Source organism: Poecilia mexicana, unplaced genomic scaffold (genome assembly GCF_051168715.1).
Source record: "Poecilia mexicana isolate PSO_F unplaced genomic scaffold, ASM5116871v1 scaffold_7, whole genome shotgun sequence".
NCBI lineage: Eukaryota > Metazoa > Chordata > Actinopteri > Cyprinodontiformes > Poeciliidae > Poecilia > Poecilia mexicana.
The window spans coordinates 22,003,893-22,025,027 of record NW_028263376.1 but is presented as its reverse complement, the minus strand read 5'-3'; the positions used below and the strand labels follow the sequence as shown (position 1 = coordinate 22,025,027).

At 39.0% G+C, this 21,135-nt stretch overlaps 3 protein-coding genes across 9 annotated transcripts in view; 1 reads left to right on the top strand and 2 right to left on the bottom strand.

Annotated features, from left to right (window-relative positions):
* LOC106929377 (serine/threonine-protein kinase WNK2) overlaps positions 1 to 3,083 on the bottom strand; it is a 50,844-nt gene extending 47,761 nt beyond the window's left edge. For 2 of the 7 annotated variants that reach the window (XM_088007246.1, XM_088007250.1), the window contains exons 1-2: positions 2,340 to 3,081; positions 1,182 to 1,998 (exon numbers count right to left, since the gene is read on the bottom strand). In XM_088007246.1, coding sequence (XP_087863372.1) covers positions 1,182 to 1,811 — 630 coding nt within the window. In that variant the 5' untranslated portion in view covers positions 1,812 to 1,998; positions 2,340 to 3,081. Of the gene's footprint in view, positions 1 to 1,181; positions 2,317 to 2,339 lie in introns of those variants that run through there. The other 5 variants (XM_015006287.2, XM_088007251.1, XM_088007249.1 and 2 more) reach the window with 5 other exon arrangements.
* Positions 3,084 to 4,050: 967 nt separating this feature from the next.
* Positions 4,051 to 13,829, top strand: LOC148158427 (ninjurin-1). Its single transcript, XM_088007528.1, has 3 exons — positions 4,051 to 4,089; positions 9,109 to 9,346; positions 13,300 to 13,829. The coding sequence occupies exons 1-3, from the start codon at positions 4,051 to 4,053 to the stop codon at positions 13,440 to 13,442; spliced, it is 420 nt and encodes a 139-aa protein (XP_087863654.1). The 3' UTR covers positions 13,443 to 13,829.
* A 1,273-nt stretch (positions 13,830 to 15,102) lies between these two features.
* LOC106923828 (caspase recruitment domain-containing protein 19-like) lies at positions 15,103 to 21,047 on the bottom strand. Its single transcript, XM_088007245.1, has 5 exons — positions 19,653 to 21,047; positions 18,479 to 18,635; positions 18,056 to 18,124; positions 16,686 to 16,751; positions 15,103 to 16,602 (listed from the first exon to the last, which is right to left on the bottom strand). The coding sequence occupies exons 1-5, from the start codon at positions 19,794 to 19,796 to the stop codon at positions 16,496 to 16,498; spliced, it is 543 nt and encodes a 180-aa protein (XP_087863371.1). The 5' UTR covers positions 19,797 to 21,047; the 3' UTR covers positions 15,103 to 16,495.
* Between the last annotated feature and the right edge of the window lie 88 nt (positions 21,048 to 21,135).

Below are 21,135 nucleotides of genomic sequence, written 5' to 3'. Positions count from 1 at the left end.
TGCACACTCCCTTGTAGCTGCTGCTGCTGTAGCATGTTTTATCTCCTCAGTCACAGCGCTGAGGCCACTAGCTGCTGCACAGTTCCCAGCAGGCCACAGCGCACCTCAGCTGCTGCGCGTCTATCCACCTCCTGTTGCACAGAGGGAGGGATTTAGGGGCGTAGAACCAGTCACAACATGCAAGTCCAGCACTGTCCACTCCAGTAACCGCTCTGTGGTGTCACAGAGTTACCTTGGAAAACTACAATAGCTAAAAGTGAAGGTTGGTGGAATTTGATTTGAATTAATCGTCAGCAATTTAGCGAGATTGTAGAAAACAAACCCTGTACAGGTTTGCTTTCTTTAAGGGGTCAGTCATGCCTACTACAGCCCCTAGTAAGCCTCCTGGGAGATTGAGGGAGAGAGAGATAATCCCTGTTACAGTCTCCAAAGGACGGAAATAATTAGTTAATACTTTTGTAAAGCATTAAGCTGGGGATTTTGCCCCATTTGTATAAATGAAGAACATAAAAGTCTTAAGTGAATATTCAAAACACATTAACCTATAGTTTTTAAAAACATTTAAGATTCTTTTTTATTTATCCCTAGACATATTTATTTTTAATGTATCTTTAATATAGTTCTGCTTAGTATGATGAACAAAATAAATAATAAGCAAATAAAGTGGATAAACAATTAAAAATTTTTCACTCCGTCATCTCTGATCAACAAATTATGTCGTAAAAAAAGCAGTCCGATTTGTTTTTCCAAATCATTAAACTTATAAAATCAATTTATTTTCAATCCCACCACTTCCAGCCTATAAGCACATCACATGTATAATCCTAATAAGATTTAGAAGATGCTTTAATGGATAAATGGAGGTGTCATTCTATAGGGGAAAACTCCCACAAAAGACAGAGAAAAATATTTCAAAACCATCAAAATCATAAACATTTTCATACTGGAATTGATGGATCATATTTGAATATTTTCCTTTTTTTTAAACCTAAACTTAACCAGTTCAGGAAAATACTTGACCCAACTTTTCTAGACTGCTTAAGAAACCTATAAAGACCTGTAAAAAGTTCAAATATAGAGAAAATAAAACTTTCTAAAAATAAAGACTTTTTTTTTTTTTTTTTAACATTCTTAAGACATACAGAACATATGAATGAAATGGAACATTTGTGTTCCTTTACCTGCAGCTCACACCAGGCCACCTCCACCCAGGTGTCAGTATCCAGGCCTTTGTAGACCGTTTTGAAAGACCCTCTCCCGAGCTCGATGTCAAATTTAAGGAACCTTCCTCCTGGAGATGTGGAGACCGCTTTCATCTCTGCTTCCTCTTCATTTTCCTCACTCACCGCCTTAGTAGCAACTTTACCACCATCGCTGCAAGTAACATTCAAAGGATGTCCAACTCTCTCCTTGTCCTCATCCGCACTGGTGCTCTCTGTTGCGCTGTCTTTTTGCCCACACTGGCTTTCAGTGCTGGAGCTCTCTTGAACCCCACAACTAGTCCCTCGTGTCCTGTCCACAATTGATCTCAAGTTTATGTTCAGGATTTTGCTCTGGTTTTCAGTTTCGGGGGCTTCATAGGATTGCTCATCCGTGTCTGAAAACCACAGACTTCTCCTGATGAATCTCTGATGCCCATTCCTCTGGTAAACAGAAGAAGGATCACTTCCACCTCTCACTAGAGAGTCCACAAGATTCACATTTGCATCACCCCTGGGCCCATGCATATTTATGGCGAGATTACATTGAGAATTGGGTACAGATGAATGTTTGGGCTCTTGGAGAGTCCCACAGCTAGTCTCCGGCTCCATGGTGACTTAAAAAGTTCAGTCACTTTGGTTTCCAGGTTCTTCCAGGCATGGCTTCAATTTCCAAATGCAGATCTTCTCTTTTCGCAGATGAATACCTGCAGCGCCCACCCGGTGACGCAGTTTGTCAGCAGAGGCCCTAAACAGCGCTGGGATGGATGACACAGGCGAGATTTCATCAGATAAAGAGCTGGAAAGGAAATACTTACACTTAGTGAAGTAAAAATACAAAAAATATATAAACCAACTAAAAAAAAAATTAAGCCATCTCCTGCATTTTACCTTAACAAAAAAAAAACAAACCTCGAGACAAAGTCTGCAGGTGTGATTCAAAATATAAGCAAATTATTTAAACAAAACCATATTGTTTGCAGAGGCCATCTTCGTTCAGGTGCAGCAAAAACTAGCAAGCTACAACTTAAGTTTAACCAAGCTAACCGTTTACACGCGCTGAATATACTCACCCCACGCATCATATGAACCCCCTGAACCGACACAAGCAAATATGTAGACGAAAACTAAATAACTTACCTCTTTAAGAAGAAAAGGAAAACGCTGAAAGGCGAACACAGCACCGGGACTACACCTTACACAGCAGTCCGAACCGAACCTGTCAGGTCCGCAGTTAGAAAAACCTCGCTAACGTTAGCCGACTGTCCACGGCGAGAAGAGGGTGGACTTTCTGAACGCCCTATCTCAATATTAAGCCCATTTTTCACGCACGGGAGTCACACCGAAACACCAGCAAATCCAGATTCAGTCCGGGCAGCACATTCCCTCCCCACTGCCGAGGGTGGAAAAATGACGAATGTGATGTATTTATCAAATGACAAGTCCTCGCATCCTTTAATATTTGGAGACCTCACCGACCGACTGTTTTGTCTGTAGCTGCCGCACGCTGAGGCTGTGGGTGAATTAACACACAGCTCGGTTCACGCCACGGGATTTTTTCAGCTCTTCTGTAATCTCCCCGGCAGGTAATTTCAGCACGCAACTGTATTCCCTTGTCATCGCCTCCGTTCAACGTTGGGTTCATGCGCTGCTGAGGCAGTAAAAATGTGTTTCCCATTCACTTTGCTTGGCTCCACGCCCCTAGTAACGACCGCAGGGACGGTCCAATCACGCAGCACGCTGGGACTACCACAGAGACAGCCGACTCATCACATTGTTGCACCTTCCAGCAGAGACAGACACAAATTTGACGAGAAAAGACAACGACTGGTTGACTGGGAGACAGTGAAATTCATTTTGAATTTGAAATACTAACTATAACGCGATGTCATTCGTATAAAAGCGAATTAAGCTCTATAGAGACAGAAAGCAAGCACACAAAAAAAAAACCTGTCAAAAACTACTGATTTTGTTTGTTAAAGGACTGCGTGAAAGTTCAGACATAAAAAAGCAGTAAAATGTGAATTTAATGACAGTAGCTGCCATTAAAAGCTTCTAGACAGACTTTTTTGTAAACTCATCAAGCTCACTATAATTTATCAACTTATAGGACCGCACGTGATAGTCACTTGTCCTGTTTGTTTCCTTGTTTTGTTGAAAAGCAGAATTAATAAAGTTAAAGCCAGGTTTCAACTCACATGTGTAGGCAGTGACATCAAGATCAAGCAACTTTTAAATTCTCATATGTTTTTCTTTCTTACACTTTTGCAACTATAACTAAATTGGGGCAGCAATTCGGAATCAAGGAAAATAAATGGCGCTCTTATATTGGCTCCATTGCAAACATCAGGCAACTGTGTGTCAAAAATAATAGATCTCGTTTCTCCTATGAAGATCTAATCTAACCATTGTCATCTGACTTAATAAAAAGAGTCCACCTACTGGTAGGGATGTAAATACTTTCCAAAGCATTGTACTTGATGTTTTTTTTATTTTTTTTATTAACCTACATTTTTGACCATTGAAAAATAATATTTTGTGTGGTTTTAGCACAAGTTTCTTATGCTTCTAACATACTAGATAGCCAGTTTAGTAGACAGGTATGATTATAACATCCTCACACAGGTTTGTTGCAAAACACTAATAGTTGTGAAATATTTCCCACCCCCATAATAGAGACAGACTGTTGTAGAGGGTATATTTACACAAATTTACGATGCTATGTCACTATATCAGTAAAACTAAATGTGCAGCTGTTGCCCTGCCAGGGATATGGTTGCAGGTACGGTCCTCTCCTCTCTTTTAACAGGATAGTTTACAGTTCAGTTTGCAGCAGCTTGCTCGCTGGAACATGATGAACGACAACAGCAGCAGGGGAAGTGGAGCCGAGGTAAGATATCTGAAATCATTTTTCATAAGAAAAGATCCCAGATTATCCTGCACTGAGCTTTGTTGTCAGGCTGTACATAATTATTGGTCTTTCTTGCAAACTGCACAATTGCAAAATAAAGACAAAAGCAATGTTAGACTCTGTAGATTTAATGACGCAGAAAATAATTAAATATATAAAAGAACTGAGCAAATGCTTAGATTGTGAGGAAATGGGGCTAAAGTAATTGCAGCAGTATGCAATCTTGCTTGCATTTGCTGTCAGTTCACCTTTTTAACCATAGTTTTTCTTCTTTTGCCTTCTATTATTAGATTGCAATGAAAAGGTATCCGCTACATGTGGTCTCTGTTATTTGAATATACTTTGTTCCTTTCTCTATATTAGCCAACGTTCTGCAAGCTACAGTATACAACTGTGACGTACATATGCATTGGCGTATATTTTCATGTCCCCACATGAGTCCATCCCTGAAGCAATTCAACTGAGATCTGCAAGCGTGGTAGCTCAGGTGACATTCATGGTCATCGCGACACTAAGTGACCTTATAAATAATGAGCACCCTGCTTTGTTACCGCTTCATTGACCTAAATGCACACATAAAAAAAAAGGCTCACACACTCACTTCAAAAGGCCATGATTCCTCCAGCCACACTTGGACGTGGTAGTAAAACTGTGCATCTTACAAAATGTTTATTAGCTTTATGGTTTATAAGGCAATTAAAGCGTCCATTTGACAAGTAATAACAATGCACTGAAGTCCAAAGCTGCATCCAATTTTACAAGGCAGGGAAACAGACTTCTCTATGCCATCTCTGCAGACTCAATCTGTGTGGGTCAATTTAATTTCATATGGATGTGTGTCTGCGTGTGTCTAGGTGTGTGTGTGTGTTGCTCTGTGTGCTTTTGATTGGGGAACAAGGCAGGAGGAAGACCCTGGTTGCCAGAGATACTTCCGACTGTCTGACAGAGCTCAGCCAGCAGATGCAAAAATGTAATACCCTTGCGCTCGAGAAAATGAACAACTGATCTCATTTATAAAGTGTCTCCCACCCGCATTGATCTAGAAAGAAAGAACAAATCCGTGGCTGTTTTCTGGGGCGGAGATCCTACATGCGGACTTTCCACAGGCTTTTAATATCCGGGACTGTTTTGCACTGAAATCTAATACCAATCACATTCTGAGTCAGAGCAAGCAGACACAAAGGCTTTTGTCTTATCCCCCCCAAATGCTTTTTTAATTTTTTTTTTTATTTCATGCATCCTCTGGAATAAGTTCATATTTTACTCTTACTGTAGCTGGATGGGTCACATTTTGAGAAGGCCATGTTTGCTTTGCTCTGTGCGAGGCTGTAAAAATAAAAGCTCTACAGAGAATCATGGAAATTAGATTTACAGCTGGGTCGATCTTCTTCTGGAGACGGGCCAGAGTTTGAGGTGAGTGAAAAGAGAGGGCTGCTGACGCAACATGATGGATGGAAACCAAAGAAGTGCTTATGCATGAGGGAAAAGTCAGGGGAAGACACAACAGAACAGTTAGGTTAATTTGGTCTTTCAGCAGTTGGTTCAATTAACTAAATAATGGATGCAGGGGTCTTACAGTGTCTAAAGTGATGGATATTGTTCTTGCACGTCAAGCACAGAGCTTAGTGGTACAAAGTAATACCTGAAGCATATAGTTTCTCAGAGTTTGACATGCAGGTATTTGGGTTAGACTGTGTTAATCTGTGTGACAACATGTAAAAAGGTAAAAAAAAAAAGTTTGGGATCAAGTGTGTAAGTTTGTGAGTTCAGCTCTATTGAGGGGAAGTCAGCCAAAACCTGGGCGGGATCTCAACAAACAAAGAAGTTGTTTCATTAAATTTAGGGTTTGGGCTCAGTTTCTGGAATTTAAATGCTTCAACCTTCCCCACTATTGTGCTCTCTGAATAATTGTCTCAGTTTCAGATTTATGACTTTAAGCAGCCTAATTTAATCAGAAGTGAAACTTCAGTGTTCTTTATGTTGGATATTAGGGGTTAGAACAACACAAAGTATTGTATCAAAGTGAAGAAGAAGGAAAACAATGCATATTTTACTATTTTCTTTTGTTTTGTTTTAGATAAAGGTGTCAAATTATTGCTGCACAACTTTGTACATGTGGAATTTAGGTTTTTGCCCATTCTTCTATGAAAACATAAGTTTAGAGAGTGTTGTCAAACAAAGTTTTGAGTAGACTTTGACTGGGCCATACATACACACATGAAGATGAAGTTTTTCATTGTACATTTGGGCTTGCTGTCCTTATTGAGGGCCAGCTTTTGATGGTCTTGGGACCTTAAAAAGAAATATAAAACAGAAAAAAAATATAAAACAGATAGGGTTCTATTACAAAATATGAAATGCTTATTCAATGCAATGTCAAACTGCCTTCATCACAATATGATTTCAGTTAGTTAGAATCTTTAAATGCTGTTCTGAGAAAGAAAAAGAAAACCTCGACTAACAGCTCCTGAGAACGTGCCTCTCTCTCGGCCTTTAGTGTTCAAATATAAAACTAAAAGAGAATGGTAACAGGGACGTGGCTTTATTTGTATTTTCTGAGAGAAAAAAAAACCCTCTGCTACTGTGCTTTTAGACACATTGGCTCCATGTTTTCCTAGCTCTGGTCTCACAACAGGTATTATCACTCAGTGGTCTGTTGACTCTGGGATAAAGCCCTGTCTTTGAAAAGCCTGTGTCAGTGTTTTAGAGCAGAATGGTTGACCTTGACACGTCACGACAACAATCCGTTTGTGGCATTTGCCCTAAATTCACATTAACAAGGACTCTACACTGCATCCCACTGTTTCCAGTTGAATGCAGGGAAAGATTTTGCGGGTGATGTGATGGTTTGAAGGACAAAGCAATAAAACTTGATGGCCTATTTAAGGGCCGGCGTAAAACTTGATCACAAATGTAGCACAAGGTTTTCTCCAGCTCCAAGAATCCAACCCCCTCTTAGTTTGTAGTCTCCACTCAGACATCAACTCAACCAATACAAGCTGATTGTTGTGAATATCCGGAAGGCACTGTTATTCAGCTGTAGCCTGATCTGTGGCAAATTAGAGGGTGCTGCTTTTCTTGTCTCTTTGTCCTTGGAGCAGAGGGAAGATAGTTGTTACCAGTGCAGTGGTTTGGCTAATCTCTGACAAGATGATCATTCTGCAGCTGCAGGGGTTTGTTATGGGAAAAAAGAATGCGGGTGGTTTGGCGGTCCGGAAGAGGCTGCTAATTACTGAAAGGCCAGAGAAAGAGCTTGCCTGTGCCTTGAAAGTGTTGAATCTCCAATCTGCAGAGTGGTTGGATTGGGGTCAGCTATATGTCTGTAAACAGAGGATCTTACTGGAAATTTATCAAGAAACTCTGCTTCATTTTTACTGTTTTAAGAAGGAAGATTATTTTTGAGCTTTCAGCTAATAAACAAGCTAATCCAGGCCTGTACAATTTCTTCTTTGGAGTGCAAAGTCCACTAGGATGGAGTGGACTCACAACAAAAACCAAGCTAATCATCTGTTACATAACCACTGCCCACACAAGAATCAATTCAGTGGAAACTTAACATATCTGAGGATACATGCTGATCATTCATAGAGAGGATGAGGGCCTAGCAGAAGTAGTCATACCCCATAAACCTTTTCACATCATTTGTCACATTGAAACCGCAAATATCAGAATATTGTATTTAATTTGGTACAGCTAAATAAAGTAGTGAGTTATCATGAAGTGAAGGGGAGATGGTACATGTTTTTTTTGTTTTTTTATAAACAGGTATTTGGAAAAAGTGTGGCATCTTGCTGTATTTACAGCAGCAAGTCTGCGTAAGTCTCTCACCCATTCTGTTTTTTCAAAATAGGTCAAACTAAATCAGATTAGATCTTCAGGAATCTTTTAGTCCTGCCTCAGATTCTTAATTGGATTCAGATCTGGACTTTGACTCTATATCTCTGTTTGTATGTCCAGGGTGGTTGTCCTGCTGGAAGGCGAACCTCAGGGTTTTCGCCCATCTTTGTCCTATATTCAACTCCATCCATCTTCCAATTAACTCTCTGCTCTTGCCATTTTCAGGTGCTGGCCTGATCAGTGCTCTTTGAGATATTCATAGCAAAGCTTGCGGTATTATATACTAGTCAGTTGAGATAGATGCTCTCTGATTTTATTTATTAAAGGTGTTTCAACATGCAAGTATTGTTTTCCTGTCGCTCAACAATTTTGCACCAATTTCTGTTGGAGAGTCACACAAAATGCTCACAAAAACTAATTACACTAGTGGTTAATATGGGACAAATTGTGAAGTGGTTATTGTGGCACTGTATATATTTATTGTGGTATAAAAAGTTTTTTATACCACAATTTTTCTCCTCTGTATTAAGTACAGCTAAAATATTTAAAATGATGTATTTTCCTTAAAATATAGTTCTATGTTTTATTCAGTCCAGACTCTTAACTCTGTAATTATATTCAGTTAGAGTGGGTTATGACTGAAAGGTCAATATGTCTCCTCGCGCTACCAGCTTAATTAAAGGCACAGGACAGTCAGTCATCATTGCTTTGATTTGTAAAGTCAACAGATTACGGAACAGAAGAGTTCAACTCAGGGTAACAGAAACAGGAAAAAAATAGAGATCGAAAGAAAGAAAGAAAAAAAGACATGAAATAAAAAAGAGGGAGAAATGGAGAAATGTTGAAGTAGAACTGATTTTTTTTATCCTCGGATGCTTAAACTGCTTGTGAACAAGAGTTACCCTTCTTGCTACACTAATGGCTCTGTTTTTAAGAGTCACTCTTCAGTAATGGCTGCTTGTTTTTCCAATTAGTTCAGAACAGCAACCAGATCCCCTGACGTCCTTACACAGGAAGCGCAGCATTACTGCTTGTCCCATCACCGCGCAGTTTTCCTCTGTTGATTGAGCAAAACATCAGAGTTTGCTTTTCCGTTCATTTCCACGCATTCTTTTCAGATTCATCATTTCCAAGTCATTTCTGCTTTGGTTTCATTGTTAGGCCACCCGTCCTGATGCTCAGCCCAGTGGACCACCCCTCCTGAACATGAACCACTATGCCAATAAGAAGAGTGCAGCTGAGAGCATGTTGGATTTGGCTCTGCTGATGGCCAACGCCTCCCAGCTGAAAGCCGTGATGGAGCAGGGGGCGAAAAGTTCCTTTTACACCCCCGTCGTCACCCTAATCGCCATATCTCTTTGTCTGCAAGTCACGGTTGGGATCCTGTTAATCTTCACAGGTAAGAAAACAGATAAAGCTTAAGCTTTTTGGAGGTGTTTTTGTTTTTTCTACATCCCCTCGCTTTATATGCCCTTTATTGTAAACCTCAGCAAAATCAATGCCCATTATTTTACCAGTTTTTGCCCCGCATCAACATCAAGTCCACAGTTACTGACAAATAACCCATTAACAACCAGTCTTTTGTCGTGACCATGGTAACCAGGTCAGGGTTCACAAGGTTTTTAGTCTGTCAGCAAATGTAGGAGTCAAAGGAGCGAGGTCGCTTCTGTTCCTTTTGGCATATGTGTTAAAACCTGTCAATAAGTGTGTGGAAATGTACTGAAATCAATAGAATTTACCATAAGAAAACATAGCATAGAAAAAATTTATTATACCACAATCAGATATTTCAGGTATTTATTACTGTTAATTTTGATGATAGTGAAGGAGAAAAGTTTAGGTTTTCATTTGCTGCAAGAGTTAGGATATAGCATAATATAATAAAAGCGCCAATCCTTGAAAGGATTGTGAAGCAAAGATCATTTGAGAGTTTGGGGGATCAGTACTTTACCGTTTTACCAGGACATGAACCACTCCTGCTGTGAAATCAAATCAGCATCTGCAAAAGGCTATTTTCTAGAGAAACGCAAAGATTTTTTTTTTTGATTGAAATCACTAATTTTTTTGATTTAGTCTATATATTTTTTTTTTTTTGTGGTTGAAACTTTTTTTTGGTTGAAACTTTTTTTCGGTTGAGTCTATTTTTTTGTTGAAACTTTTTTTTTGTTTTGGTTGAGTCTATTTTTTGGTTGAAACTTTTTTCTTGCTTGTACAACTTTATTTGCTTTGGCGAAGCTTACATGAACATTCTGGGCGGGGCTTAAGGACGAACAATGTAAGACGTGTTCCGATTGGTTAGCACTGACTAAAGCGGATGACTCCTTGAGATCTCAGAACTCTGTCCCGAACTGCAGGGCTTCGGTGACGGGACACAGAATGTAAATGATAAGTAATCTTCACAAAATTACACTGCTTAGCAGCTACTAAAGTGTCCACCCTGTTTCAAAGAAGAAATCTTACACAACTTATGACGATAGTCACATATTTTGTCTGCCGCGATCCCCGGTAGCATATTGTGCTAGCTAATGTTAGCACTAGGTAAAGTTCATAAACTAGGCTTGTATTCGCCTGTCTTTATGTTGAATTCGTTAACCAGCGTACCTCTGTCGAGTTGCGTTCAATCTGTGATTGGTCACCTTCATTAGACTTGACCTTTGTGGCTTGTATTAAGTCAGTTTTCCATCATTTTGTAAAGTCTAATGAAGTTTTTCCATCTTTTGCCACAACCTAGTTTTCTGAGAAGGAATCTTAGGAATTTTCATTAGAGATGACTTGTATTCATCAATATGCGTAGAAATATTGATGTACTGTATATCCAGTAAAGTACATTTTGCATACTTTACTATATATATATATATATATATATATATATATATATATATATATATATATATATATATATATATATATATGAATTACTAAGATAAATTACCTTTGGAAATTTATTTAACACAGTTGATATGCACCTGTAAGCGACATTCATTCAGGTATTTTGGCATTGTTTGCTTTTAACGACCACAACTCAATAGTTGGCATTTATAGGCTAGATAGAATAAAGAAAAGTCATTGGATTACAGGTTAGACTCGACAGGCTCCACCAAATCAAACTGCAGGTTGATGAACTTTCGTGAGGTCACACTGAATCACCTCAGCTCCACCAGAATGAGCTGATAAAGGGAGGCTTGCTGTCATTTTCCATATAAGAAAAACTACTTCATCTTCCTCCCTCTGAGTCTGTGTTGACCTAAAAATAGTAGTAGGGCAGATGCAGTTGACTATTATATTGAATTTCTGCAAACCTCAGACACTGTACTCTATTTTTAGGTTTAGAATTTGCTCAACATTTTAGAGTGACAGAAACTGTTGATCTATATCGTAAAACTGAAGTCTGAATGGGAAAAATGTTGGCACATGAGAATTATCAGACGTTTTTTGATGCTTTGATCCTCATGCTTTGCCCATTCAGATCTTCTTTGTTTCTTTTCTTTTTCCTTTACTTTAACTATTCTGAACCCTGGCATGCCTTCCCTTTCCATCCTTCCCCTCTTTTACCCATGTGTAAAGCCAGACTAATAGAGCCAGCGGTGCATGATCTGAGTGGCCTACATACCGCTCCCACAGCCCCTGTCTGCCTCCTCCCAGTTGCATCAGACAGAACACAGTCAAGCAGGGTTTGTGCACCGCTTGACCTTTGTCGGTCAGTAACATATTACAAATGCATGCTCACTCAGTCTTTATCTATGGGCAGATTAATTTCTCATTAATTTCAGCATTATTCACAAGCCGTCCCCCTGTGAGGAGAAAGATAACAGTGCTGCTATGTCATTGTAACATGGTTTAAGTTTTACAGGCTCATTCAAGGTCCTCAAAAACAACCATGAAAGGATATTTGTGAGATAGGAAATACAAGCTTCCCATAGCTGGTTTCTGTTCTTCCTCTGCATTGTTCTGCCTGTGCCCCATAAAAGCGAATCTTGCTTTATTTGCATGAATGACATAGTTGGTTCCAAGGTTCTACCTCTGCTAAAATGTACAGAGTCTCTTAATAGCTCCATTGCGAACATCACATTTACAGTCACTTAAGGTGCAATGCAGCCTTCATCAAGAGCTAGATTTTATCCGGTAGGGCGCATCACTAGTAATTTGGTCCTTACTAGCACTTGCAACTTGTATAACAAAATGTGACATATCATTCCCTTTTTTGTTTTAAAGAATTGTGATTTTTTTCCCCCCTCATAAAGTACCATATTTAAGGTTTACAAATTTTCATCTTATCAACCCAGAACAATTCTGGAGGAATTGTCTTTGGCCAAAAGAGTCACCTGCTAACTTTAGTGACAAAAACAATGTTTTGCAAAGGCTCCTGAATCTTTCCCAAAATGTTTGTTACATACTTGAATTTGTGTATAGATGTTAAGTGTAAGGAGGGTCATTACCCAAGTGAGAAACCATCTACCATGTTGCAAAGAAGAATGGATAAAAAAAAAAAAAATCTATCCCTAGGTGCTCAGAGCTGACTGCTGTCACGATTTGCGTTTGTTATGGTGTGGACCCAAGCACAGAGAGGTGGATTCAGCAACTGAGTTTGATGATTTAATATCATTGATATCATGCGATAAAGTTGTTGTGACAAAATAGATAAAAAGTTTAAAGAGTTTGGATTCTGCTGCAAGGCTGTGAAAGCACATCTCACTCCTAAGCGCAGTAATAGTGGCCTTTTTCTTAAGCACTTTGCTCTCATTGAGTCAATCCTCAACTCTTCTTAGTGCCACTAGAATCAAATGTGAGTCCTCCAGTCAGACTGATGAAGTTGAATCGAACTATGTCTGTAAAACAACAGAATCAGGGTGTCCAAATTAAAATGACTAAAACTGTGCAGCACTTATATTTGCTGTGAGGATAGCACAATCCTCATAGCAAAATTTTGCTAATCATAGAGCTGAATGCTATGCATAAATGCTATGCAATGTTACAAAATGACGTTATATTTTGTAACAATTTGACAAATTTCAAGGTTACAAATACATTTAAAGGCTACAAATACATTTGCAAGGCCCTGCAGGTGAGATAAGCAGCAAAAACTGAAACAAGAAGTGATAGAAAAATTCCATGAAAGTCAAGTTAGACATTTTATTTGGGTTTTAGCTCAGAGACGATGTATTATTTTTCTCAGATGTAAATAAAACTTTAATCTTTAATCATTTTGTTGTTATTTAAAGAAAGAAAGTCCGTAGAGTGCTAAAACAGAAGCATAAATGTATTTACGACTTACAGTAAATTCTCCTGATGACTTGGCTTTGCTCCCTGAATAAGTGGCTTGTGAGTGTTTCTGTGTCCTGACTTTGTCTGCAGTACGATGGAACCTCGACGATGAGCAAAAACACTGGAGGCTCAATTTAATGGAGAACCTGGCCACGGGCCTAGTTTTTATCATCGTGGTTGTCAACATCTTTATCACTGCCCTGGGAGTCCATCAACCAAACCGCAGCAGCTGACCAAGAACACATAAGTATGTTTGTTTGATCACATTATCGTCACGTTAAACCTCTATGGTCACTACACCCAAACTGCCAGCATATTTTTGGTCTTCTGCTCCTCTGAACTAACTTCCACCAGTCTACCTGACCTAAATACATACCGATCCCTCCAGACTGCTGTGGAAATTTCCACCAACAAACTAAAACAAAATTCAGCCGCTGGTCGTTTACCAGAAAATCATTGTCCTGCCCTGCTGCAAGCACAGCGAAAGAACAGCGAACCAAACAGAAACGACCATGGTGGCAAAGGTGGGCTGGTGCATCAACAACATATTTGTTGCTGGTGGACAAACAGAAAAGTGGACACAACAACAGTTAGGCACATGTGACTGTGCTCTGTCTGTCTCCCCAGCTGTCCTGCAGTGACCCACGCAGAGCCGATGAACCCTCTCAAACCCCCAAAAACTGAACAGATTTCAATTTTAAATGAGCTTATGGCTCAGAGCCGGAAGTGCGATCAGTAAAATAAATACATCTGTGCAGGGTGTGTCTGATATGCATCAAAGTTCAGACTCACCTTCATCAATATGTTGTTGTCCAACAGTCATTTGGCCAAAATATTCAGTTTAAACAAATGTTTGGCTTTACCGAGAATTCATCTGCTATGATCAAAGATGGACTGTGTGTGTGTGGTTCTCTGGACTGGCAGCAGCTGGTGAGTCACAGTCAACATGAATCAGACCCCAGCAGAACTGCTTGTTAAAGTGGAGGCTCTAATTAGGTTGTTTCATCTGTGTCATCAACACCACAATAAGTGACCAAGTCAGAGTCCATTTTATGCACTGCAGTGACTGAAACAGAGAGGAATAATCAATTTTGCATATTTTCTACATCATTATCTAAATAATAGTTATGCACGGTTTTTCTTGTACGTAGCTCATTGATCAAATGTCTTTCACGTTACTTAATTTCCCTTTGGGATTGATAAAGTATTTTTGGATTGGAATCTTTCAGCTGTTGAGTGAAATGATTATGTGTTGATGATTTTCTTTAATGAGCACAAGGTGGACACTTTATAAACAGACATTGTTGAATATTTGATTACATGTTACACTTTAAGACATTATTTGGCCCAAAAATATACTTCTTCTATAGGTCTGGCAGATTATTTGACCACAAGTCTTATCAGACCAAATAACGCCTGTTTAAATTGACTGGTTTCCTAGTGGGGGTCTTAATATTCCCAAAAACAATTTAAATTTATTTATGGTGTTATTTTTCTCTTCAAACACTAAACTATGTCCAAGTGTTATCATCCATCTGTTGATTTGAGGAGAAGCTGAAAATTTAGAGGCAGTCTTTACTATTCCATTTTTATGCCATTTTCAATCAATCAATCAATCAATCAATCAATCAATCAATCAATCAATCAATCAATCAATCAATCACATTACATTTTGCACATCAGATTATGATTAATGTTTCATGATTAGGTTTCAAATTAAGCTCTAAACAGATGGATTTTTAGAGCTGGATTTGAAGGAACTCAGTGTTTCAGCTGTTTTGCAGTTCTATGGAAGTTTGTTCCAGATTTGTGGTGCATAGAAGCTTGTTTGTATGTTTGAAATTCCTGGCTACAGACCAAATTTTCCCCTCTGTGGACAATAAAGGAACTGAACTGAATTAACAATTTATTTTAAGCAACACATCAACACTGCTAGCAGATAAATAGCCTTCCACACCCCTGGTGTAGCAATATTTCTGCAGTATTTATTTACAAATGTTTAAATCCAGCTTTATATGCTTGTGTCATGCACACAGAACTCTCTTGTGCTTGCAAGTGAATGTATTTAATGCTACCTTACATTCACTTAACTTTACTCATCCGCTTTGTCATTATTAATTCATGAGCGCTGTTTGCTGCTTTTTATTGTCATCAGTATGGAAGACTAGAACGTTGTCTCACAAAAGGTTATGAATGAAAAAGGAGCGCCCTCTAGTGGAAACATACGTAACCTTAGCCTCCTTAAGTACCACACTCAGAGACAGTTATGTAATTGTTGATAAATAAATAAATAAAAATCAATGGTTTTGCTTCTTTTTACTTTATTTGCTAATTTTAAGTATGCTCCAACATCATTAGAAGGCACTACTAATAACAGGCAAGATATTGTGCATTCAAGAAAATGTTTTGTTTCAACTAACCCTAAGCCTAACCTTAACCCTGCATTCAAGGAAACGTGTTGTGGGAAATGTTAACAGAAATGTGCTGCAAAAACTAGTGCAACTCAAGCAAAGCATGTTCACACTGACTATCAACCAAACAATCTGGTAGTCTGAGTCTAAATGAAACAAATTACAGCATGGGTGTCAAACTCCTGCCCAATGAGGTTGATGGGTGTCTTCTACTTTTAAGACTGGAAAATAACATCTGAAAGGAAAAATCTTGAAGTTGCAGAGCCCTTCAAGAGTACTGGAGTTTGGCACTATTGAATGAGAAGAACTGAAAACAGTTTTGAAGATGTGCAGTTGCATGTTGACATGGTTATGCTATGTTTGACCTAGAGATGCAGCGATCATGCATTTCCTGGCCAATATCTTTCTGATCTTCTTTGAGGTCTGACATGCTGAATCTGATCTGATCCTGAGACAATAACAAATAAACTATAGATGTGCTGCAGGCTAGTAACAGTTTTGAATGACATGTCCCCAACCGTAAAATAAAAAAACAAAAATGATCAAGGTACATGCTGTTGGTTGATGCGATCCAGGAAACTGTGTAAGTTCTTAGACTTGATGGTTTTAATAAACAGGCTTCTTTTTCTCAGGTACTTCAAGTAAATTACTAAGTTTCTCCCTGAAAAAGTTTTCCATACTAGGACAATAGCAGCACCATATCACTGGACATAGGCAATGAGCAGAACAAAGATGCATGTGACAAGACCAAGACATTTAAAAAAAAAATACATGCAGAAACGACGCAAGAGTTCTCTACAGAGGGAGATGTAAAACTGATTTGGCACAGTAGAGTAAAGTAGCACAGCTTGTTCTTCTGAAATATTTCAGTCTTGTTATTTCCCGACCTCCACATAGGAAACGAACACGTCCTTGGCATCTTTACCAAGTCTCACCGCAGAGCAGTGAAGGAATGCTTCCGTGCATCTGAGTCTCTGACCCTCTGTTAGCAGAAAGAGGGGAGAAAAGGGTTACAGACATATACATAAAGTGAGTGGAAATAAGTTTTCATGTTGCATGACTCACCTCCGTAATAATAGAGAAATGCAATGCCAACCGCAACGCTGAAACAACTCAGAAAGAAAATTGGTCCTTCACAAAGGAAAGAAAAAAAAATTACTCAGCTTTTACAAAAAAATATTTCAGTTACAAGGGTAAAAAAAAAATATCACGAGGTCGGAGTGCACCATCACTGTTTTCAGAGCCACATTTGAACTGTTTATGATGACTGAGGCAATGCAGGGCAGAGGAAGCCCCCTTTAAACATGAACTTAACTCACCCACAAAACCAGAGCCCTGGATGTAAAAGAATGATGAATGGTGGGGCAGAATAGTGCAGTGGGCCCCACATTCTAATACTTCAGGGGTTAAAGGGTTCAGGAGCTCACAGAGCTTAAGTATGCATCAATGAAGTGAAGCAGAATCCACACCAACACAAACTGTAAGGACATTACTTTAACAAAACATGCCATGAGGCAAGTAGCCGAGTTTTATTCCCACAGCAGGAGTCCAAAGACAGATTTAAAGTGTTTTCTTGGCTAATTAACAGTGATGTCTTTTTTTTAAGTCTACCAGGAGTGTGTGCTGTGCCTGTCTATTTTTGCTGCTCCTGTACTTCTGGATTGAGTTAATCTCAGTGAATAACAGGAATAAAATTCAGTGTTGGTGCATTTATTATTAATCATCAGGATGCAAAGCTTTGTAAGAGTATTTACACCCCAGAACTTCTCATTTTGTAAAGTTACAAAGACAAACTTTGGTGCATTTGAGATTTTGTGTGACAGGTCAAGTGGTGCAAATTTATAAAGTGAAAGAAAGCAGCATACATGAATTTCCGTTTTTGGAAAAAACAAATCTAAAACGTGGCGTTCACTACAGTTATGACTGCAGGTCCTTTCAGATATGTCTACTAGCTTTCCAGATAACGAGAATGAAAGTTAACTTGTTTTTTTTTTGTAAAATAGGTCAGACTGGATTGAGTCTGAATGGTTTCTGCAACAATGTCTTTATCCTTCCGGATTTCGATAAAGGTCAGATTTTGAAGTGCATGACTAATATTGGAAGTCAAATTCTCCAACCTCTGTGGTTCCTCCAGAGTTACTAGCTTGGCTGCATTTTTTGAGTAATGCTTTCCATGTCCAGCTTGCCAGATTAAGTGGGCAGCCATGTCTTGGCAAACTGGCAGGTGAATGAAAAGTTTCCCATGAAATGTTCAAAGACTGGGACATTGTTTTGCAACAGGTTAAGTAAAAAAAAACTGCCTGCCGTTTAGCTGTGTGCAGTACATTGTAGTTTGTGGTTGTAATGTAACAAATGTAAAAAAGTTCAAGGTTCCGTTGCATGATTCTGTATAAAACACCTCTTGCAATTAGCATAAAGCTTGTAACTGGATTCACCTCTGTCGTTAAGCACACATCGCTCTGGGATGACAGCCACATTGATTGCACTTCTTGACTCAGTCATCTCTGAAACAAAGAATCATAAAGGTTAAACGGCACCAGCCACACTTCAGCTACAAACTTCAAGCTGAAGGCGACAGCTCTCTGACTCTGGTGTATCTTAAAGACGATCCGCCTACAGAAATAAATATGGACCTTACTACAGCACAGAAGCATTTCTTTTCAAACAGTCAGTCTTTAAAAGTCACAAGATGATGTGTCTGAACACCGTGACGCACATGACACTTGGCTTTGTCAGGAAGCTGATGTAGCAGCCAAAATCTGCTGCAACATTTCTGCTCCAGTTTATAAAAAATGCAGTGTCTGATTTGACAAAGCCACAACTTTGAGGAGGATTCTCACTCAAGCTCAGCGCTTTACCTCTTTCTCTAATTCTAGTGGGCAGACTGAAGTAAACGTCCTCTGCTTGGATGTGGAGTGCTCTGTAGAACTCGTAGCATGCATCGTCTCCTTTCTCACGCAGGTGCTGCAGCAGCTCACGTAGCCGCTCTGTAGTGGGGACTCTCAAGCTTCTGAACTGCAGAGAGACAGACAAACGTACAATCAGAGGAAATATGTGTGACCTCTTTGAGGTGGCAGAACTCTCGCACTGTTAATAATACATATCTTTTGAGGCAAAAATATGTCTGCTGCTTCTATGTCAATGTATTATGGAAGTATGATTTCTGAATGCCTCTTCATGCCTCTGTAACTAACTTTAGAAGCTATCCAGAAGCTAGTTGTTGCTCGATTGGCGTACTAGGAAAAAGCCTTTTTTGTCTTACCATTAAAAGTTTTCTAAACTGGCAAAGATTGAGTTTTTCTGTCATAACCTCCTGACTACCAGAAAAAAAAATATTGTCCAATCACCATTTTTTTTAAATCCCACATTCTTCGTAAGGTAATAAACGGTTTTATGCACTTACTTTGTCTCGTCCCATAGAATGTGTTATTACTGATGAACACAATTTTTATGTATTAGAAAAAGATACGAACAAAAGTCCCACCCCTTCATATGTGGTATCATTGAAAAGCCCTAAATGTCCTCTCCAGATACCAAAAGGAATTAATTCAGTAGAATGCAGGGAGTGGGAGACATTCAAGTTTAGAAATGTCCTCTACAGAGGACAAAAATGAACTACTGGTAGTCAGGAGGATAATGGCATTTATAAGGAAGGACCCAAGTGTTGGCCACAGGTAGATGCAGACGATTTGAACAACGAAATAGAGAAATTACTAACAAAAAGTGCAGAAAAGTACCTAATGGTGGAAGATCTGTGATGCTACGGGCTTTTTACTTTTAAAAGCCTGCTATTGTACCTTGAAAGTGTACAACACAACGGAGGCTTGGAAATACCTGAGTATTATATCAGTATTTGTCATCTGTAAGATTTGAATCATTTGTTGGCCACCACAGCACATTAACACTGTCAGTGTTTTTACAAATGTATTTGCCTAAAACCAGATGAATCGTGCAAAACCTAAAACAGTTGTATTTTGTAATTTAAGTGCAAAGACTTCTGAATGTTTATTTGTACTTAATAAATATAGTGACCTTGCAGGCTTCCTTGTCACTGAGTATCTGGGGGTAGATCCTGTTCAGTTGCAGCACCAGACTGTCAACCAGTTCAGTGTCCATCCTCTGGTTAGAGCACAGAAACTGGGCGTCACTCTGGAGCTGCTCTTCATAGCCCTCCATGTCTGGACAGCACAGATAAAGAAAACATAAATTTATTCAACATGAAAGCAGATCAAGGCTAACTTTGTGCTTTAACGGGTTTACAAAGCTCAGGTCCAGTTTGTAATTCAGAAACTAAACCCTGTGCTTCTCCTCTTTCATTATTTTATTGAAGGTTAATTCTACAAACAAAAGTGACTGATTCTAAACCACTTCCTTACACTAATTATTATACTTTAAGGTTTAGCTATTTTTAGGACGTGTTGCAACCTACATTTACTTTTATTTTAAGGGGTTTTGCTAAGTAAACACTTTCAACACTTATGAAAAAAGTGAAAAACACTGTTTTCACCCACAGATGTTATCGATTTACTTCCTAAAGAGGATCTGTTATGCAAAATTCCCTTTTGCAGGTTTTTGTACTTCCATGTGGCTCTCTACAGCTCCTAGAAATAATAGAAGCTGTTTACAGGCACCAAGAAATCGAGCCGTTTCAAAAATCCCCCGATCATTAAGTCACAATCTGTGGACAATGCTAGCAACCCATGGATCTATCCTAATTTGCATAACAGGTTCCCTTTAATGTCAGCTGTGTTCAGTAACTTGTACACTTTATTGCCTGTCATATTAGTGGTCTACAGTGTGAAATGCTTGAGAACTACTGCTCTAAACTAAAAATACTAGTTTCCCATCCACTGATAGCGTGCAGCTAACTGGGCAGTGCAGATTTTATGTCTCAACTTAAATAGTTAATCTGGCCTGGCATTATCCCTGCTCTGGAAATAAATTACTAAGAGGTTTATTACCACATTTAGCAAAGTGAATACAGATGCAACAAATATAGCTGTTGTTTCAGTTTCACCAATGTATGTATGTATGTATGTATGTATGTATGTATGTATGTATCTATCTATCTATCTATCTATCTATCTATCTATCTATCTATGGGCAAAAAATATCAAATCGTTTTTTATAGGAATTCATAAAAATGCATTTCAGAACCATTTTTCTCCTACAATTACATCCCTGCAACACAGCTCAACAAGTGATCAGCTAGTCTGATCGTGCTAAGTGTGGATAAAATCGCCTAATAAAAAGTAACCACACGTCCAAGCATCTTACCTTTGATTGTCAGTTGTGCCACACCAAACAAACGGCATGTGGGATTCACTTTAAATTCCTCGGAGAGACTGTCTCTGTCGCACGCCGCGACCTGACTGACCTCCACGGCAGGATAACGGTAGATTACACCCGGACAAGCAGCGGGGAGGCTGCCGCTTTCAGCTGCAAACACGGACTCACCCAGGCACCCAGACAGTTAATCTAATATACCATCAAAGCCCCACATACTTAAGCGCAC

Bases quoted from the DNA above. Each gene is read 5' to 3' on its own strand.
- LOC106923828 (XM_088007245.1), bottom strand. From the start codon at position 19,796: ATGGAGGGCTATGAAGAGCAGCTCCAGAGTGACGCCCAGTTTCTGTGC. The intron at 18,125-18,478 runs GTAAAGCGCTGA...TCTTTGTTTCAG, and splicing joins CACTAGAATTAGAGAAAGAG to AGATGACTGAGTCAAGAAGT. The intron at 16,603-16,685 runs GTGAGTCATGCA...TTCTGCTAACAG, and splicing joins ATTTCTCTATTATTACGGAG to AGGGTCAGAGACTCAGATGC.
- LOC148158427 (XM_088007528.1), top strand. From the start codon at position 4,051: ATGATGAACGACAACAGCAGCAGGGGAAGTGGAGCCGAG. The intron at 4,090-9,108 runs GTAAGATATCTG...TTTCATTGTTAG, and splicing joins GCAGGGGAAGTGGAGCCGAG to GCCACCCGTCCTGATGCTCA. The intron at 9,347-13,299 runs GTAAGAAAACAG...CTTTGTCTGCAG, and splicing joins GATCCTGTTAATCTTCACAG to TACGATGGAACCTCGACGAT.